The sequence below is a fragment of the Bos javanicus genome, chromosome 13, assembly GCF_032452875.1.
Source record: "Bos javanicus breed banteng chromosome 13, ARS-OSU_banteng_1.0, whole genome shotgun sequence".
Lineage (NCBI taxonomy): Eukaryota > Metazoa > Chordata > Mammalia > Artiodactyla > Bovidae > Bos > Bos javanicus.
In genome coordinates, this window is record NC_083880.1 from 51,186,108 (window position 1) to 51,206,317 (window position 20,210).

General features: G+C 42.4%; 1 protein-coding gene across 2 annotated transcripts in view; it reads left to right on the plus strand.

Moving 5' to 3' along the window:
- The first annotated feature begins 13,287 nt into the window (after positions 1 to 13,287).
- RNF24 (ring finger protein 24) overlaps positions 13,288 to 20,210 on the plus strand; it is a 111,564-nt gene continuing 104,641 nt past the window's right edge. The window contains exon 1 of one of the 2 annotated variants that reach the window (XM_061436643.1): positions 13,288 to 13,598. In XM_061436643.1, the coding sequence (XP_061292627.1) occupies positions 13,429 to 13,598 (170 nt within the window). In that variant the 5' untranslated portion in view covers positions 13,288 to 13,428. The remainder of the gene's footprint in view (positions 13,599 to 20,210) is intronic. The other variant, XM_061436644.1, reaches the window with a different exon arrangement.

Below are 20,210 nucleotides of genomic sequence, written 5' to 3' on the forward strand. Positions count from 1 at the left end.
TGGCTGATTCATGTTGAGGTTTGACAGAAAACAACAAAATTCTGTAAAGCAATTATCCTTCAATTAAAAAAAAAAATAGTGACTTTTGAGTGTTGCTAGATAAGTTGCCTCCCTAATCAAGGGAACAGCAGGAACACAGGTACTGAAGGTGAAACACCCTGGTGCTGCTCTGGAAATGGCTAGAAAATAAGGGCTAAAGAGTCACTGAGGCAGGGACAGAGAAAAGACAGTAAAATGGGCAAATCTGCATATCATGAGAATTGACTTTCATGAGAATGGGTTGAGATTTCAGCAATAGGCTTGGACAGGGATGAGGAGGCCTGATTTAGACAGAGAGAGAGGTATCAACCAACTGGAGTTGTGAAGGCCCTCCTGGTAACTGCTCCAATTGAGCTAGGAAGGAAGAGAGAAAGGAAAAGGACTCCAAAGTTCTTGGTGTCAGGAGCTGGGAGATAGGTGTTGACAGGCATCCTTTCTTTTGCCACACTCTACCCAGCACATGCCTCCACCTATCTCTTACCTTGGGGGACTGTGACTATTTGGTAACTTGAGATGTTTGCAGATGTTTGTCTTTACTTCCCCTCTTACTTTGGGCATTTTTGGTTTGCCAGAGCAGAAGGAACTTGCCTGCAGGCTCTTTTCACAAGGACCTTTGCTTCCCAAAGCACCTGAGCTGTTTATGGTTTTTGTTGAGGAGACCTGGAGGGTAGGAGAAGGAAGTGAAACAAGAAGGGGGCAGGACACAGCCTTTAAAAGAATGACATTGCCCAAGGACATGGTCCAAGATGGCAGATGAGCCAACTCCCATTGTAACACATCAGCAAGCTAAATAACACACCTCCTGGTACCCTGACAGTTCCAAGGTCAACCATAAGGTCAAAAAGTAGGTAGCTGTCCCAATTTCTGGAAATCCTCATCCCTTCCCCAAAATATCTGGAATACTCCTCCCACACATTGTTGTTGTTTAGTCACTAAGTCCTGTCTCAGTTCAGTTCAGTTCAGTCACTCAGTCGTGTCCGACTCTTTGTGACCCCATGACTGCAGCACGCCAGGCTACCCTATCCATCACCAACTCCCAGAGCTTACTCAAACTCATGTCCATTGAGTCAGTGATGCCATCCAAACTATCTCATCCTCTGTCATCCCCTTCTCTTCCTGCCTTCAATCTTTCCCAACATCAGGGTCTTTTCCAGTGAGTCAGTTCTTTGCATCAGGTGGCCAAAGTATTGGAGTTTCAGCTTCAGCAACAGTCCTTCCAATGAATATTCAGGACTGATTTCTTTTAGGATGAATTGGTTGGATCTCCTTGCTGTCCAAGTGACTCTCAAGAGTCTTCTCCAACACCACAGTTGAAAAGTTCAAAACTCTTCCAGTTGGTGGTGGCTATTAGTTCCATGTTCCTTACCAGGACCTCCTGTTGTAAAACAACTCATGCACATGGTTACTATGGTGCCTGGCCAGGGTGGGCAGTTTCAGTCAGTGTGCTTCCCCTAACAAATCCCCCAAGAGGCTTGGTACTCAAGATACTTCTTGGGAATTTGGTGGAGGTCTCTTTCTTCTATAACTTTTTCCTGCTATGCATAGGCTAAGCCTGCCTAGTGGAGCAGAAGTCTCTCTCTATCTTATCTAAGTCAAGGTATTCTGTGCCTGAAACCAGCATTCACCCTTGTAGGAACAGCAATTTAGCCCTGTAAGAGATGAAATAGACAGGGGCCAAACAGGAGGCCTAACGAGATGGTCATCGCTGGGCCCCGGAAACAGAAGGCAACATTTGGTGTGAGGGCTGCAGGGTATGTGACTTTCTTCTGATGGTAGTGAGGCAACAGAGCAGTGCTCCAGGAATCTTGTGCTCAGCCTGAAGTTACCATCCTTCACCGGGTTGGGGGCCCCAGTTCTGCAGAGCTCAAAGACATTGTTATGGGTATTTCTTGAGCAGGAACCAGGACCCAGCCTCAAGGCCATACCATCATTCGATTGCTCCTTCTCTATTTTCTGTTTCCCCTCCCTTCCATGATCAGCAACTGTTTGAATCTGCCCTCTGGGACTCAGGGAAGGTGAAGGAGGCTGAATGAAGCCTATGTCCTACAAACAAGAAATGGGGAACAGAGAATGGATCTGTACTCCAGAGCCCCACGCAGTCTTGCTCAGTTTTAATTCAGGGAACTGGGCAACTATGACTCTGTTAAATTCCTATCAAAATGGGGCACAGGACTGCCTCAGTTTGGAGAATAGACATGGAAATGGAAGTATTTCTGAGTTCCAAGTCTTAGATCTGAGTCTTGATGATTAAAATCTCAATACCTTGGTTTGCCATTTTGGTGTAACACACCCAATTAGAAGTAGTTAGAAAAGTGACAACTGGAATTTTAATAGACAATATAAAGCTCACTTCTTTTCAGAAGACTAGGCCTGAAACCCATTCCAGAACTGGCACTTCAGGGAGACTTGTAGCCAGGTAGTCAGTTGTCTAGTTTTATAAAAGGTAAGGTTACAGTTACCAGCAGACATTGTTGTGAAAATGTTCGGCAGCATCCATGCCTGACATGACTCAGAAAACTCAAGCTTTTAGCAGTAGAAGGACTAGTCTGAAATTGCATCCATAGTGTCACCTAGTTATTTCCTTGGATGTCTGAACCATAGCTACTCTATCTTGACTTTTAATTGTAATATTCTCCTTAATAGCCAATGCAGATGTCACCATAAACGATGTCAGAGTTTCTCTAGGTATGAGAAGATATAAGAACTGGGACTCATAAAATCTTCTCCTGAAAAGATCTAACTATCTGAAGGCCTGTTCACAAGTTTTTCCCATAGCACAGAGTGCCTTATTACTGATTTTTACCCTGAATTCCTTTCAAGGGTATTGAAGGTCAGCAGCTGCAGTGGCCATGATTTAATCTTTGAAGAGGTAGATGGCAAGTGCCAATTTCCAGTTGGCAGGGTTCCTTCTTGGTCATAAACTTGACCATGATTTGGGGGTAAAGGGGCATTTCATGACCATTTAATCCCACAGTGGTGAGAATGCTCATTTTCAGGTCTGACAAAGATTTTGCTGACAGGCTATTCAATGTGCTGTTACTGGACTAGGCCATAAAATTGTATCCAAAATTCTCTGGACCACCTGTCTTACTAGACTCTCCATCCAGGAAAACATTCCCTCTTACTGCTCCTTCTGGTATCTAGAGTTACACTGTTACCATCATCGATCTCATATGCAACTATATATTATTTCATCAGAGACTCAGTCACACATTTGGCAGTGTTGTTGCTGTTTAGTTGCTCAGTCCTGTCTGACTCTTTGCAACCCCATGACTGTTGCCTGCCAGGCTCCTCTGTCCATACGGTTCTTCAGACAAGAATACTGGAGTAGGTTGCCATTTCCTTCTCCAAGGTTTGCTCCTAGTGTGAAAGTGAAAAAGTGAAAGTGCAGTTGCTCAGTTGTGTCCGACTTTTGGCAAATCCATGGACTGTACCTGACAGGCTCCTCCATCTATGGGATTTTCCAGGCAAGATTACTGGAATGAGTTGCCATTTCTTCTCCATTGGCAATGTAAGAATCAGCAATTTTGTAAAACAGGTGAAATACAAATAACATAGCCAACAGTATTTGTAAAGTCATAAGTAAGAATTAAGCTAAGAGCTTCCATTAGATGTAGCCCAGTAAGGAGGAGCCTGGTAGTCTGCAGTCCATGGGGTTGTGAAGAGTCCATGGGGTCACGAAGAGTCGGACATGACTGAGCGACTTCCCTTTCACTTTTCACTTTCATGCATTGGAGAAGGAAATGGCAACCGACTCCAGTGTTCTTGCCTGGAGAATCCCAGGGACGGGGGAGCCTGTTGGGCTGCCGTCTATGGGGTCGCACAGAGTCGGACACGACTGAAGTGACTTAGCAGCAGCAGCAGCAGTATATCCCAGGTCATCTGACTTAGACTATTCTGTAATCTTTATTTTCTAGGGAAATTGTATATTGGCACTGTCTATAAGCCACATAGCCCAGTTTTCTAGTGTTTTTAGACTGATTATCATTAGTATAATATAATTCTTCCCAGCAGAGAGGAGACTTTAAACCTAAATTGCCATAGCCTGGTGTTATCTATATAAATCCATCCCATAATTGAGGGAGATTTTTTTCCTTTGCTGAAACTTTGCTTATTGCTCTAATTGAGCTTTAGTAATAGAAGAAAACTCAAGTTCATGGCCAGTGTCAGAGCAGGCTTTATTGACCAGGTGAGGGGATCTCATCTAGTAATACCAATAGTGACCTATACATGACTATAACTTTCCTTTTAAAGTAAATTTCTTCAGGGCCAACCAATTTGAGCATTGGAATAGAGAAATTCACCAAGGTAACCCAGAACCACACACAGGTAATTGGCCACGATCCCAACAAGTGGATTGATTTCTAAAACTAGCATAGGATCATGCCGATGATAGAAGAATATTTGATTTATATGTAAAGGTCCAAGAAGTCAAGAAAACATTATAAATGATTATACAAATCAGGTCCAGCATCTTGGGCAAGCTGTTTATTTCTGATGTCTTTTTCTTGTCCTGGTGTAGTGCAGTTTCTCCTCTGATAAAAAGGTCCTTCCCTCCAGGTTGGAGACAGTCCCTTAAATTATGTCTTTTTCCAGTCCTGTTTGTGGGTTGTGAGGCAACTGATCTTTGTCCAAAGATAGGTTACTGAAATAAGCTTCAGAAACAAATTTAGGATATCTTTTAATAATTCAATTAAATTTTAAATTAATATACCCTAACAGCAAAGAACTATCCAGGAAATGAGTCTTAGTAGATACAGACCTTTATTAACAAACTGGGATTTAAAATTCATTGAAACATCCTTTTCTCCCTAAAATCACCCTCATTTTTGCCAAATATAACCAAATTAAGACTAGTTTGTGAAATAGGTCTGGTCTCAATAAACTTGGCCTGATGATATATATAACCATAACTGATCATTGAGTTTTTACCTTGCTGAAACTTTTATAGAGTCTCAGGCTGAACTTTTCAAACTGTTAGGTAGGTAGAATAGGGAAAAGGAGTCCAAAATGGCGGTGGCTGGAAGACAGGGAAGGTCCGAGGACCAGAGTGAGGACTTCAGGCAGAACAAACAAAACAAACAGCACTCCTGGCTAAGCACAATTTGCATAGGGCAGGCCCAGGTGGAGGAAAAAACATATAAAAGGAGGAGCCAAAGCGCTTTCTCTGGGACTCTCTCTCCTGCGTGCATGCGCATGCGCGCTCTCTCTCTCGCTCTCTCTCGCTCTCTCTCGCTCTCTCTGCTCTCTCGCGCTCTCTCGCGCTCTCTCGCGCTCTCTCTCTCTCTCTCTCTCTCTCTCTTTCTCCCTCTCCACGCACTCCTCCACTCTCTTCTCTTCGAGTCTTGGATTCTTCTGCTATCTTCTAAATAAAATGGAGCTGTAACACTGATTTGCCTAAGAGCTGTAACACGGTTTGTCCAAGACCCGAGAGCTGTGATGCGCCGAGGGCTTTAATGTCCGTTGCTCCAAATCTTTGTTGTGACGAGACAAAGAACCGAGGAACATACACTCACGTGACAAAACAAAACCTTTCAGGGATAGGAAAATCTTGCCAAAGGCCTATCACAGATTTCACCTAACAAATCAATGTGAATTCCTCTGTTTTCAAGGTCTTAAAAATTCCTTGAGATTTCTGTACTTGTTAGTGACATAACCTTCTTAACTTATCTGATAAAGTTACTGGAAACCTAAGAGTTTCCAATCTCTGGAGGGGTCAGGAAGACAAGACAGATGTTTCCATCTGTTTATAAAGTGTAATTTTACCAAATTATTGTCATAATTAGTTTGAGGGGAAGGTTTTCCCTACTCCTGGAAAACACAGATTCAAACCCACAACTTTTCAGATAGAAACCGTAAAAGTTATAAGCATATTTACCAGTTCAGTTCTTCATATTTACCAGTTCAGTTCTTCTGTTAACCTTTGTAAAGTCATCAGGCTTCTCCTTAGAATACCAGAACATGTCGGAATTTTAGGAAATCCATATAATTTCTGCTGCTAAGTCACTTCAGTCGTGTCCGACTCTGTACGACCCCATAGACGGCAGCCCACCAGGCTTCGCCGTCCCTGGGATTCTCCAGGCAAGAACACTGGAGTGGGTTGCCATTTCCTTCTCCAATGCCTGAAAGTGAAAAGTGAAAGTGAAGTCTCTCAGTCATGTCCAACCCTTAGCGACCCCATGGACTGCAGCCTACCAGGCTCCTCCATCCATGGGATTTTCCAGGCAAGAGTACTGGAGTGGGTTGCCATTGCCTTCTCCATATAATTTCTAGGATACCTATATTAGTTATACTTACCATACAATATAACCTGAGAGGATTTATTACTCATCTGATAACATTTCCCATGTAATTTAACCAACCAAATAAACCCAATTAATTTAATATCTCTCTTTGGGATGTTTCAGGGGCCCTTTGAAGCATCCCAAAGGTAGCTAGAGGTCAAAAGAACTTCAAGAGAATTTGATTTAGGAAATTTTGTCCAAAAAAATCAAAAAGGTTTAGAACATTCAGTGAGATCTAGCCAATGCTGATGGGTGTGTCACTTAGCCTGCTGATATCTTACAATGGGTGTACATACAGAGGCTCAAAGTCTAGTCAAAGTCGATTCCACCATCTTGGACCTAGTTGGTTTTAACCAGTTTTCCTATGACTGAGTCATTCCTAATGAAATCCATTTACCTAATGAATTTTAATCCAATTTTAGAAAATCCTGATCATGTATAACTCTTTTCAGTAATTTTTTATATCTTCGTCTACTGAAAACACATCTTAGTTTCCCTAAAGTATTTTCCACAATGAGGTACATTTCTGGCTGACAAATTTGTAACAGAATACAATCTTATTTGACCTCTAGTAAACCTAGGTTTGGCTTCCGTGGTGGCTGAGATGGTAAAGCATCTGCCTACAAAGCCAGAGACCCGGGTTCAATCCCTGGATTGGGAAGATCTCCTGGAGAAGGAAATGGCAACCCACTCCAGTATTCTTGCCTGGAAAATCCCATGGACAGAGGAGCCTGGGAGGCTATAGTCCATGGGGTTGCAAAGAGTCGGACACGACTGAGCGACTTCACTTCACTTCACTTCAAACCTAGGTACAACAGAAGTATTATACTTGTTGATGGTTTGAAAAACCAGATATTAACTTAATACTGAATATTTCCCAGTTCACATGAATCCGGAATTCATTTAGCTTAATTTAGAATTGTTTGCTTTGCTAGCACTTTTATTTTTTAAGCCAATTAAATAATTAAATATTATCCAGAGACAAAGACATACCAAGACAGACACATATTCAGACAGACACCACGTGATATCTAGCTTCATTTCTAAACTTAGTCATGAATTAGATATTACAGTATAAAATTTACTAGTTTATAAATAATAATTGGAGTAAATAAAAATTTTAAAGTCTTCTTCCCATTTTTCCTCAGTCTCAGGAGTTAGAGATGGCCTACATAAGTGTTCCTGAGGGCCCTGGTCTCAAGGCACAGGGAAAGAAAATCAAGTTCTAACAAAATGGCAGCAGGTCTAAACCAAATGGTGGCCACACAAAGCCAAATGGCCATCACAAATTACAACACCAAACACAGAGTATAAAACACATACATAGACCTGGCAGTCCTAATCAGAAACTCCCTTAAATATAAGATTACAGTCTCTCAGAAAACATCCTGTAGAGACATAGAACTTCAGATCCAAGTACTAACAGAGTAAATGAAAATATCTCAGGTCTTCAAAGATTTCAAAGGGAGAAAAGGAAGCCAAGTTGAAAGAAGAGGGGAGGAGGTGGGAGAGGAAGCAAAATGGGTGGCCTTTCAGATATCTCTTGCAGATACCCAGGCATTAAGGGACTTTACCCTGAGCCTCCAGAGAAGGGAAGACTGGAATTCAGCCCTACTAGAAACCAGACCAGAATAGAACAGAACCAGAATTCGAGTTCTCTGCCAAGAGGAGGTGATCAGCCTCCAATCCTCAGCTCAGGCTGAGGCTCTTCGACCAGATTCCTGCGTCCAAGACCAGGGGACTAGAAAAAAGGGATAGGATAGGAAGGGTTAAAGCGAGGAAAGAGAGAAGGGAGGCAAGAGAGGTCAATAAAGTCTCTTGTTCCTTACCCAGTCTGGGCACTCTGGCTAGTTGTCTGCATCAGGAGGAGACCAGGGACAAAAGGGTCCGGTTGCGGCCACTGGTCTGGTCCATCAGCAGGCAAGCTAGTCCCCAAGTACCCCAAGTGGTCAGGATGTCAGTCACAGCAAAGAAGAGAATCACCATTTATTGCAGGAAGGGAGACACCCACCCCTACCCCCAATCAGGGCCCAAGACTGGGCTCTTAGTCTAACACTCAGAAATGAACTGTCCGAGGAGACACATGTGCTGACAAACCAAGAGATTTTATTGGGACAGGAAGCCTGGGTGGAGAGCAGTAGGGTAAGGGAAACCAGGAGAGATGCTCTGCTTGCAATCTCGTGTATTATGGTGATGGGATTAGTTTCCAGGCTGTCTTTGCCCAATCATTCTGACTCAGAGTCCTTCCTGGTGGTGCACGCATTGTTCAGCCAAGACGGATGTCAGCAAGAAGGATTCTGGGAGGTGGTCAGACACGTGGTGCCTCCTTTTGGGAAACTCAGAAGAGTTTCCTAAACTCTTCCGGTTGGTGGTGGCTTATTAGTTCCATACTTACCAGGACCTCCCGTCGTAAAACAACTCATGCACATGGTCACTATGGTGCCTGGCCAGGGTGGGCAGTTTCAGTCAGTGTTCTTCCCCTAATACACCCACACACCCCCCACTCTCTTCCCTGCAACAGAAGGAGAACCTCAAAGGGGGAAAATGAGGGAAAGTGAGCAATCATTTCTCTAACTTCCCTCAGCTGCAGTGCCCACACACTCAACTGAAGCGCCTCAAATGAGATCACCACGAGGCCTGTTGCAGACTCCCAACAGCACCAACGATTTCTGTGGCCCAGGAATAGCAGAGCCAAGGAGCTGGGAACAGGAGGGTGTCTCTTGAGAATACACTCCATGCTGAAGAAAAGACACCTCTTCTGCTCTTGAAGCAGCACTAGATTGACCCTAGGCTTTGTTGTTACAGGATGCGCTAAACCATCCCCCCTCCAAGTGTTAGTTGCACAGCCACATCCGAGTCTTTGCAACCCCATGAACTGGGGTCCCATCAGGCTCCTCTGGCCATGGAATTCTCCAGGTAAGAACACTAGAGTGTGTTGCCATTCCATTTTCCAGGGGAACCTTCCTGATCCAGGGATCAAACCCTAGTCTCCTGCACTGCAGGCAGATTCTTTACCAGCTGAGCCACCAGGGAAGTCAAACCCCTCAAAGGTAAGTTTTTTGGTTTTTTTTTTTTTACTTTACAATATTGTATTGGGTTTGCCATACATTGACATGAATCCACCATGGGTGTACATGTGTTCCCCCTCCTGAACCCCCTTCTCACCTCCCTCCCTGTCCCATCCCTCTGGGTCATCCCAGTGCACCAGCCCTGAGCACCCTGTATCATGCATTGAACCTGGACTGGCAATTCGTTTCACATGTGATAATTTACATGTTTCAATGCCATTCTCCCATATCATTCCGCCCTCTCCCTCTCCCACAGAGTCCAAAAGATTGTTCTATACATCTGTGTTTCTTTTGCTGTCTCACATACAGGGTTATCATTGCCACCCTTCTAAATTCCATATATATGTGTTAGGATTGCCGGGAGAAATATCAATAACCTTGGATATGCAGATGATAGCACTCTTATGGCAGAAAGTGAAGAGGAACTAAAAAGCCTCTTGATGAAAGTGAAAGAGGAGAGTGAAAAGTTGGCTTAAAGCTCAACATTCAGAAAACTAAGATCATGGCATCTTGTCCCATCACTTCATGGCAGATAGATGGGGAAACTGTGGAATGTCAGACTTTATTTTGGGGGGCTCCAAAATCACTGCAGATGGTGATTGCAGCCATGAATCACATGAGTAAGCATTCAGTTCAGTTCAGTCACTCAGTCGTGTCCGACTCTTTGCGACCCCATGAATCACAGCACGCCAGGCCTCCCTATCCATCACCAACTCCCTGAGTTCACCCAGACTCATGTCCATGGAGTCAGTGATGCCATCCAGCCATCTCATCCTCTGTCGTCCCCTTCTCCTCCTGCCCCCAATCCTTCCCAGCATCAGAGTCTTTTCCAATGAGTCAACTCTTCGCATGAAGTGGCCAAAGTACTGGACTTAAGCTTTAGCATTATTTCTTCCAAAGAAATCCCACGGCTGATCTCCTTCAGAATGGACTGGTTGGATCTCCTTGCAGTCCAAGGGACTCTCAAGAGTCTTCTCCAACACCACAGTTCAAAAGCATCAATTCTTCAGTGCTCAGCCTTCTTCACAGTCCAACTCTCACATCCATACATGATCACAGGAAAAACCATAGCCTTAACTAGACGGACCTTTGTTGGCAAAGTAATGTATCTGCTTTTCAATATGCTATCTAGGTTGGTCATAACTTTCCTTCCAAGGAGTAAGCATCTTTTAATTTCATGGCTGCACTCACCATATGCAATGATTTTGGAGCCCCCAAAATAAAGTCTGACACTGTTTCCACTGTTTCCCCATCTATTTCCCATGAAGTGATGGGACCGGATGCCATGAGCTTCGTTTTCTGAATGTTGAGCTTTAAGCCAACTTTTTCACTCTCCTCTTTCACTTTCATCAAGAGGCTTTTTAGTTCCTCTTCACTTTCTGCCATAAGGGTGGTGTCATCTGCATATCTGAGGTTATTGATATTCCTCCCGGCAATCTTGATTCCAGCTTGTGTTTCTTCCAGTCCAGAGTTTCTCATGATGTACTCTGCATATAAGTTAAATAAGCAGGGTGACAATATACAGCCTTGACGTACTCCTTTTCCTATTCGGAACCAGTCTGTTGTTCCATGTCCAGTTCTAACTGTTGCTTCCTGACCTGCACACAAAAGAAGACTCTACACATGGACATTACCAGATGGTCAACACCAAAATCAAATTGATTATATTCTTTGCAGCCAAAGATGGAGAAGCTCTATACAGTCAACAAAAACAAGACCAGGAGCTGACTGTGGCTCAGATCATGAACTCCTTATTGCCAAATTCAGACTTAAATTGAAGAAAGTAGGGAAAACCACTAGACCATTCAGGTATGACCTAAATCAAATCCCTTACAATTATACAGTGGAAGTGAGAAATAGATTTAAGGGCCTAGATCTGATAAATAGAATGCCTGATGAACTATGGAATGAGGTTCGTGACATTGTACAGGAGACAGGGATCAAGACAATCCCCATGGAAAAGAAATGCAAAAAAGCAAAATGGCTGTCTGGGGAGGCCTTACAAATAGCTGTGAAAAGAAGAGAAGCGAAAAGCAAAGGAGAAAAGGAAAGATATACCCATTTGAATGCAGAGTTCCAAAGAATAGCAAGAAGAGGTAAGAAAGCCTTCTTCAGTGATCAATGCAAAGAAATAGAGGAAAACAACAGAATGGGAAAGACTAGACATCTCTTCAAGAAAATTAGAGACACCAAGGGAACATTTCATGCAAAGATCGGCTCAATAAAGGACAGAAATAGTATGGAACTAACAGAAGCAGAAGATATCAAGAAGAGGTGGCAAGAATACACAGAAGAACTGTACAAAAAAGATCTTCATGACCCAGATAATCATGATGGTGTGATCACTGACCTAGAGCCAGACATCCTGGAATGTGAAGTCAAGTGGGCCTTAGAAAGCATCACTATGAACAAAGCTAGTGGAGGTGATGGAATTCCAGTTGAGCTATTTCAAATCCTGAAAGATGATGCTGTGAAAGTGCTGCACTCAATATGCCAGCAAATTTGGAAAACTCAGCAGTGGCCACAGGACTGGAAAAGGTCAGTTTTCATTCCAATCCCAAAGAAAGGCAATGCCAAAGAATGCTCAAACTACTGCACAATTGCACTCATCTCACATGCTAGTAAAGTAATGCTCAAAATTCTCCAAGCCAGGCTTCAGCAATATGTGAACCGTGAACTTCCTGATGTTCAAGCTGGTTTTAGAAAAGGCAGAGGAACCAGAGGTCAAATTGCCAACATCCGCTGGATCATGGAAAAAGCAAGAGATTTCCAGAAAAACACCTATTTCTGCTTTATTGACTATGCCAAAGCCTTTGACTGTGTGGATCACAATAAACTGTGGAAAATTCTGAAAGAGATGGGAATACCATAACACCTGACCTGCCTCTTGAGTAAGCATTAAAAGACTTTCCTTGGAAGGAAAGTTGTGACCAACCTAGATAGCATATTCAAAAGCAGAGATATTACTTTGCCAACAAAGGTCCATCTAGTCAAGGCTATGGTTTTTCCAGTGGTCATGTATGTATGTGAGAGTTGGACTGTGAAGAAAGCTGAGCGCCAAAGAATTGATGCTTTTGAACTGTGATGTTGGAGAAAACCCTTGAGAGTCCCTTGGACTGCAAGGAGATCCAATCAGTCCATCCTAAAGGAGATCAGTCCTGAGTGTTCATTGGAAGGACTGATGCTAAAGCTGAAACTCCAATACTTTGGCCACCTCACGCAAGTGTTGACTCATTGGAAAAGACCCTGATGCTGGAAGGGATTGGGAGCAGGAGGAGAAGGGGACGACAGAGGATGAGATGGCTGGATGGCATCACCAATTCGATGCACATGAGTTTGGGTGAACTCCGGGAGTTGATGATGGACAGGGAGACCTGGCGTGCTGTGATTCATGGGGTCGCAAAGAGTAAGACATGACTGAGTGACTGAACTGAACTGATACTGTACTGATGTTTTTCTTTCTGGCTTACTTCACTGTGTATAATAGGCTCCAGTTTCATCTGCCTTATTAGAACTGATTCAAATGTATTCTTTTTAACAACTGAGTAATATTCCATTGTGTGTATGTAGCACAGCTTTTTGCCTGCCCTATGAAATGGGAGCTGGTGACTGAACAGACTAGGTCAATGCAAATAAAGTAATGCGCTCTTTCTTGCACACGCTGCTGTCCACTATTTGGGCAGATTCTGGGTCTCAGAGGTCTAAGAGGACCTGCTGCAGATGAAGCAGTTGGAGGAGGGGGCGGTGTCTTCCTTATTCATGCTACTCTGTGTCCCCGCGATGCTGGTGGACTGAATGCTAGGAAGAGGTGGCAGTTCCAATTTTTCACTTTAAAACTTTATAGGTCGAGCAAAAATACTAAACATAAGAAGCAGAAAGCCGCAACTCCTTCCTAGGACATCCCCAGCGGGTAAGGCAGGCTCCGAGGCCAGAGAGCCGCGCCTGCGCACTACGGACTCTGAAGCACAGGCCAACTGAGGGAGGTGGGCGGGGCTGCCCGGCCATCCGGGTTCCCTCACCCCGCCCCCGCTGCATGAATGAGAGGCGCGGCGCCCGCCCCTCCCCCGCTGGGCCCGCCCCTCGCCGGGGCTGTGGCGCGCCGTCTGCCGCTGCCACCTCAGCCGCGCTTGGTTCAGCCAGACGCCCGCTGGTTACTGCCCGGAGCTGACGGTCCCAGCACGCTCGCCGCCTCTGCCAGCACGACAGAGTAAGTAAGCAAGCGAGGGTTGGGCCGCTGAGCGCCGTCGCCCCCTGGTTTGGGGAGTAAGGGACCGGGCAGGTCCGGGTTCGGGATGCTAAGGAGACCGTGGGCCCGCGCCAGCCTCCCCGACTCACACTCCCGGCGCCTCGGTCGGGAGCTGGGACGGGTAGGACAGCGGCCCTGGGCCGGGAGGGGCGCGGAAGAGGGTCCGCGCACGAACAGGAGGGTGAGTCCCGCACAAAGGGAGGCGCGGAGCTGTCACCGGGGGACTACAGAGAAAGGTTCGCGGCGCCCTGTGTGCCCAGCTAGCCCGTGCCCCACGTCTGGTCCCCGGGCGTGGGAGCTGCTGGGATGTGCCCAGAGCGAGGACGAGGATGGCGAAGACTGCTGCCTCCCTGTTGGCCGTGGGAACGCGCCTTGGGGGGGCGCGGCGTGGCAGTGTTTTCCTGGTCCCCGTCTGCTCCTCCCCTTTCTTTGTGGCGTCTGTCTCATGCCCGTTTGTCACTGGGTATAAGCAGTGGTCTGGGATGAGACCTCTTGCCTCGCTTACTCATTAATGAAAGTCAGGTGCTGGCCTCATATTTGTGAGTGGGGGGCCGTGTGTGCTTCCACAGGGCAGAGAATTAAGGCCCCTCTTTTGTTTCCAGAGATTTAATGGTTTGTATGTGACCTCTGAAATGAGCGAATTGGAGATCATTTAAAGGGGATGAGGAAAAAAAGACATATTCCTTCATCAGATCTTCAGGCAATTCTGTCTCTGGCATTCTTTCAAACAGTATTTCTTTGTTTCTTGCTGCAAAACCAGTGGGTTTTTTTAACTGAAAATATGTGTCTACATTCTCAATGTATTTCTATATTCTCAGTATATCCGGAACACTTGCTTTCCGAGTGTTGGTAAATGGTCATATACTCATGTATATGTACATGAGAATAGTACATATAGAACACTGCTTTTTAGTTAATTGGTAATTATGTCTGTATATTGATATACGTTGTCTATAGAAATGCTCCAGTATATCTAGGACACTTTTTTCAGCTCCTCAGTACAGGCAGATTTTGTTTCTTCCTGCCTCCCGGTGTTAATAAGAAGGTGGTCCAGCAGGTTCTCTCCGCCTCCTTGCCTTTTTCCCCCCGTAATTCTGTGGCAAAGGGTGTTACTGCATATTTCCCTGGCATGCGCCCTTGCTTTGATCTGAATTTTCCTGTGCTCTGTTGTCTGGTTGTGCAGCCCAGCTCAGTGGCACCTCTTACAGGACTATTGGAAAACAGAACACCTTTTTTTTTTTTTTTTGTCCTCATCCCCAGAGAGAGGAGGAAGCTCCGCAGTTTCCCACAGACCTTGGCTCTGTGGGGACTGACTGCCTGACTTTGTTTGCTTGGTGAAGTTATGAGGAGTCACAGATGATATGGACCAATTAAAAAGAAGCAGTTATAATAGCACCAGCTATTCCTTGCTGTTTCACCTGGACCTTTTACTCTCTTAAACGTATAAGTTTTAGAAGATAGTTGGTTGCATTTGCTGTTTCTTTTGTGTACCCTTATAATTTTGCAGAGTGACAGGAAATTAGCTAAACTCAGTTGTTGTAAGGAACATACCTCCAAATATTAATATACTTTTGTTATGATCTTTTGATTCAGAATAGCAGCAGTAAAAAAAAAAAGTGAGGAGCTAATTAGAGGATATGAATAGTTGAATTGATTCAGTTTTAAGATTCCCTTTAAGGTTATTTTTAGTAACATGTATTTTAATTCCTGGTAGTTTTTGGTGCAAAATGAAATTGAAACTAAGCAGTCTTCCATAGCATCTGTTTATGTATATTCCCTCTGTTGCAAACATTTGCTTTTAATTTGAAAGAGAAATTTTCCATTTGGTTGGAACAGGATCCATTATTCTTGGTAAAAATCTTACCTTATGTTAGCATGATCAAATTCTTTCTTTGTAAAAGTTAAAATTAATAAAAGTTGATTTTTTAATTTGAAATTTTGGTTCTATGATGTCAGATTTAAATAAAATTTTTATGAATTAACTCAAAATAAGGCAACTTATAAATGAGTGCTTCATTAATTACATTAACTAGTGTCACTAATACTGAAGCAACCCAAATAACTTATGAATTGCCTGCATAAGATTTTTCTCTATTAGGAAGCCCTTTAAAACAAATTATAAGGGGAAGTCTTAAATAAACAGCATAGTGTAACCGGAATTATCACTGAAATAGGCTTGCATAGTACTACAATATTGGGCAACTTTAATTTTGCAAGCATGACTTAGCTGTTGTTTGTACCAACAAAGGAAACTAAAAACATCCTGGCCTTGTTATTCAGCATTCTGTTAATCAAAATCTTTACCAGTCCATAGTTTTGCATTTTTGTAGGATGATGATTGAGGAAAAATTCCAAAGTAATATCTATATTGCCAAAATAGGTTACATGCTGTTTTATTAATAAATATAATCTTTATATTCATTAGAAATACTGATATTGTTATGTTAGTAATAGTATATATGATGACACTTTGTCACCCAAACTGGGATACATTATCCTCCCAGTATTCTGTCAGTAATTGTTTTCTGGGAATTCCCTGGTGGTCTAGTGATTAGGACTCTGCTTACACTACAGTGAGCATGGATTGATCCCTGGTGGGGGAACTAAGTTCCTATATGCTGTGCAGCCAAATACTAATTGTTTTCTGTTTCAAATGGCAGTTTATTCTAAAATCAGTAATAATCTTATCATAATGTATTATTAGATCAGTGCAAACGTAATTACAATTTTGCATTGTTGAAGTTTGCCATTTGATATTGGAATACATTCTTAAATAAATATGGTTATTTTATACTATAGAAATGATGTCAGACAAAAAGCAAATTCCAGTGATTTTTTTTTATTGGAGTTCAAAATGGGTCATAAAGCAGCAGAGACAACTCGCAGCATCAACAACGCATTTGGCCCAAGAACTGCTAACAAACATACAGTGCAATAGTGGTTCAAGAAGTTTTGCAAAGGAGACAGAGCCTTGAAGATAAGGAGCGCAGTGGCTGGCCATTGGAAGTTAACAACAACCAATTGAGAGCAATCATCAAAGCTCTTACAACTACGTGAGAAGTTGCTAAAGAACCCAATATCCACCGTTCTACAGTCATTCTGCATTTGAAGCAAATTGGAGAGGTGAAAAAGCTCAATAAGTGGGTGCCTCATGAGCTGACTGAAAATCAAAAAAAACCATCATGTTAAAGTGTAGTCTTCTCTTAGCCTATGCAACAACAATGAACCATTTCTCCATCAGATTATAATGTGTGATGAAAAGTGGATTTTATATGACAACCAGCTCAGTGGTTGGACTGAGAAGAAACTCCCAAAACACTTCCCAAAGCCAAACTTGCACTGAAAAAAGGTCATAGTCATTGTTTGGTGGTCTGCTGCCTATCTGATCAACTACAGCTTTCTGAATCCCAGCAAAGCCATTACATCTGAGAAGTATGCTCAGCAAATCGATGAGATGCACTGAAAACTGCAACGCCTGCAGCTGGCATTGGTCAACAGAATGGGCCCAATTCTCCTCCACAACATCACCTGACCACACGTCACACAACCAAAGCTTCAGAACTTGAATGAATTGGGCTATGAAGTTTTGCCTCAAACGCCATATTTACCTGACCTCTTACCAACTGACTACCACTTCTTCAAGCATCTCAACAACTTTTTCCAGGGAAAATGCTTCCACAACCATCAGGAAGCAGAAAATGCTTTCCAAGAGTTTATCTAATCCCAAAGCACAGATTTTTACACAACAGGAATAAAAAAACTTGTTGACAAAAATGTGTTGATTGTAATGGTTCCTATTTTGATTAAAAAAGATGTGTTTTAGCCTAGTTATAATGATTTAAAATTCACAGTCTGAAACCACAACTACTTTTGCACTAACCTAATAGCAGCTTAAACTATATGAAATTGCCATTTTTTTTTAGATTGGGGAGTTACCAAAAATCAGTGGTTTCATATGGTTCATTTTTTTTAAATTCTTAGCAGTTCTTTCTAGTATTTACCTTTATATTTATTTCATTTTCAATGTTTAAACTGCAATTCCTTGATTTTCTACCTTTGTATATTATCCATGGAGTTCTAGTTTGGAAGTTGAGTACTTAATTGTTCCACATAACCATCCTTCAACTCCCCCACCTCATATCTATACTTTACAGTTTCCAGTTAAGTCAGTATTCAGTATTTATATGACTGTGGCAGTATACCTAAATTCACAGATGAGCCGTATTGAATATGTATTACCTATTATGTTTCTTTTTTGTACAACTTTATTTCTCCTGAGTTAAATAATTGCCACTTTTGTTTGTTCTTCATTTGCCTAGTTTTCTTTTTACCAGTCACAAATTCTCCTCAAATTTTATGACAGAAATGATCATCTTTCAGTATATTCAGATAATCTGTTTCATTTCTATTTCCTAGCTGTCATATAGGACCTCCCTTTTTATCTTCTTGTGAATTCTCTTTGCCTTCCTCCTATGTTTCCTGGATCCTGTGTCTTCCTTATTCTTTAGTAGTTTCCTGAGAAAGAACATCTACAAACTCTGAAATTTCTTCCTGAATTCAGAAGTTGCATGTCTGAAATGTCTTCATTTTACCTACACACTTGAATGGTGGTTTCACTGGATGTTGAATTCTAGATTGAAAATTAGTGTCTGTCTCTTGAAGGCTTCCAGCTGTAATCCCCATTCTCTTTTTCCTCCCACTCTGAAAGACTGGGAGGATCTTCTAGTTATCCCTGGTGTTCTGACATTTCATGGTGTTCCTCAAAATGGTGTTTCATGGTGTTCCTTTTTCATTCCTTTTGCTTGTAGGGCAGATAATATTTCCCCAAATATGTATATATATGTGCACACAGGCATACATACTGTCTCACCCAATATGCTATTCTTCATGATGTTGACATGCATCCATCAAGAGGTGCGGTCTTTGTTTCCTCTACTTGAACCTGTGCAGACAACCTGTGCTTCCCAGGATGTTTTGGGTCTTGAGCCAACATGATGGTTTAGGAATACAGTTGGATGATCAAAAGCAGCCACTTTGAGGGGATGTTTTATTTATTTATTTATTTTTTACTTTTAAATGAAGTCATCAGTTTACTTTTGACTAGAAATATGAGTTAACACCAGAGAAAGTGTCTTTCAGCATTGAAATGTAATCACCTCTGGAATCAACATGAAGACCATCAGTTGCATTTTTTTAAAAATCTGCTTTAGGAAGTGATAGAGCCGTATATGACCAAAAAAAAAAAAAACACCAATCTATAAGCTTCATGATTAAATACGTCATGACTATAACTAAAACAAACACATTATTTGCAAGAATTTCTCTGATAAGAAGATAGAGGCAAATGGAGTTACATAAACCAGGGCTTGTTTGGACATTGTCAGTGACTCAGTGTTTATCTCAGGGATGCATATTTTTAAATATTTTTTAACCCATGAATTTTTTTCTATTTACAGCTGCTTTACTCCTCATCTAGCCTTCCCCAAGGGCCCATATCATATAAGTTGACTATTACTAGAGAACTTCAGATTCAGGACTAAAAATCTGAAGTGGACTACTCTCATCACTGGCCCCAGAAAATTGCCAGATTCTTAATAACTTGTAATTCTTAATTTTGGCCTATATTAATGTCTCCACACTCTTTAACTTCATGAGCAGCCCACCCATCCCAATGCTGATAAGTGGGCTGTGTACTTACTTCATTGAGGGTTTAAAAGTTATCAGACAGATACTCTTCATCCTCTCCTCACCAAATCTATAAATCTACCTTGTTTAGGATCCTTATTTTCTGTTTTCTTCCCATCAGAGGCCAATTTGCCTCCCCACCTTACACCCCCTCGAGCTAGTCAAAAACTTGACTTCTGCTTTTGTGCTGTCTTTCACGTCCTCAACAACTTTCCAAGGCACCACCAATATCAGCATACATACATGCTCTAATATTGCCCATTTTTAAAAACAACAAAAAATTAAAACAACTTTCCCCTGACCTTACATCCATCTCTTTCTGTTTACCTTCATGGTTAAATGTCTCAAAAGAGTAGTCTACACATTTCCTCCCTATCTCCTCTGTACTATGTGTCACTCTCTGAAATTCTGTTGTTGACTGAATTTTTTTGTCTCTTACCCTTCACTGGAAAGTGAGCTCCAGGAAAGCAAGACCTCATCTATCCTGTTTACCACTATGTTCCTAGGACAGCAACTGACACAAGTACCTACTCAGTACATGGGCAAAAAAGGCATAACTGACATATTTAGCCGGGTAGAATAGCTCTTTTTAAAAAAATTTCTAACAAGAAAATCAATTTTCATTTATTTTTTAAATTATTCTCTACTTTTTGCTACACTTGAAAGTTGAAAAATTATGAAGACTATATTAATGGTTGAATTTTACCTACGTTACATTACATTTTGTTCTTTCCTAAAGTGAAAGTGAAGTCGCTCAGTCGTGTCCGACTCTTTGCAACCCCATGGACTATAGCCTCCCAGGCTCCTCTGTCCATGGGATTTTCCAGGCAATAGTACTGGAGTGGATTGCCATTTCCTTCTCCAGGGGATCTTCCCAACCCAGGGATC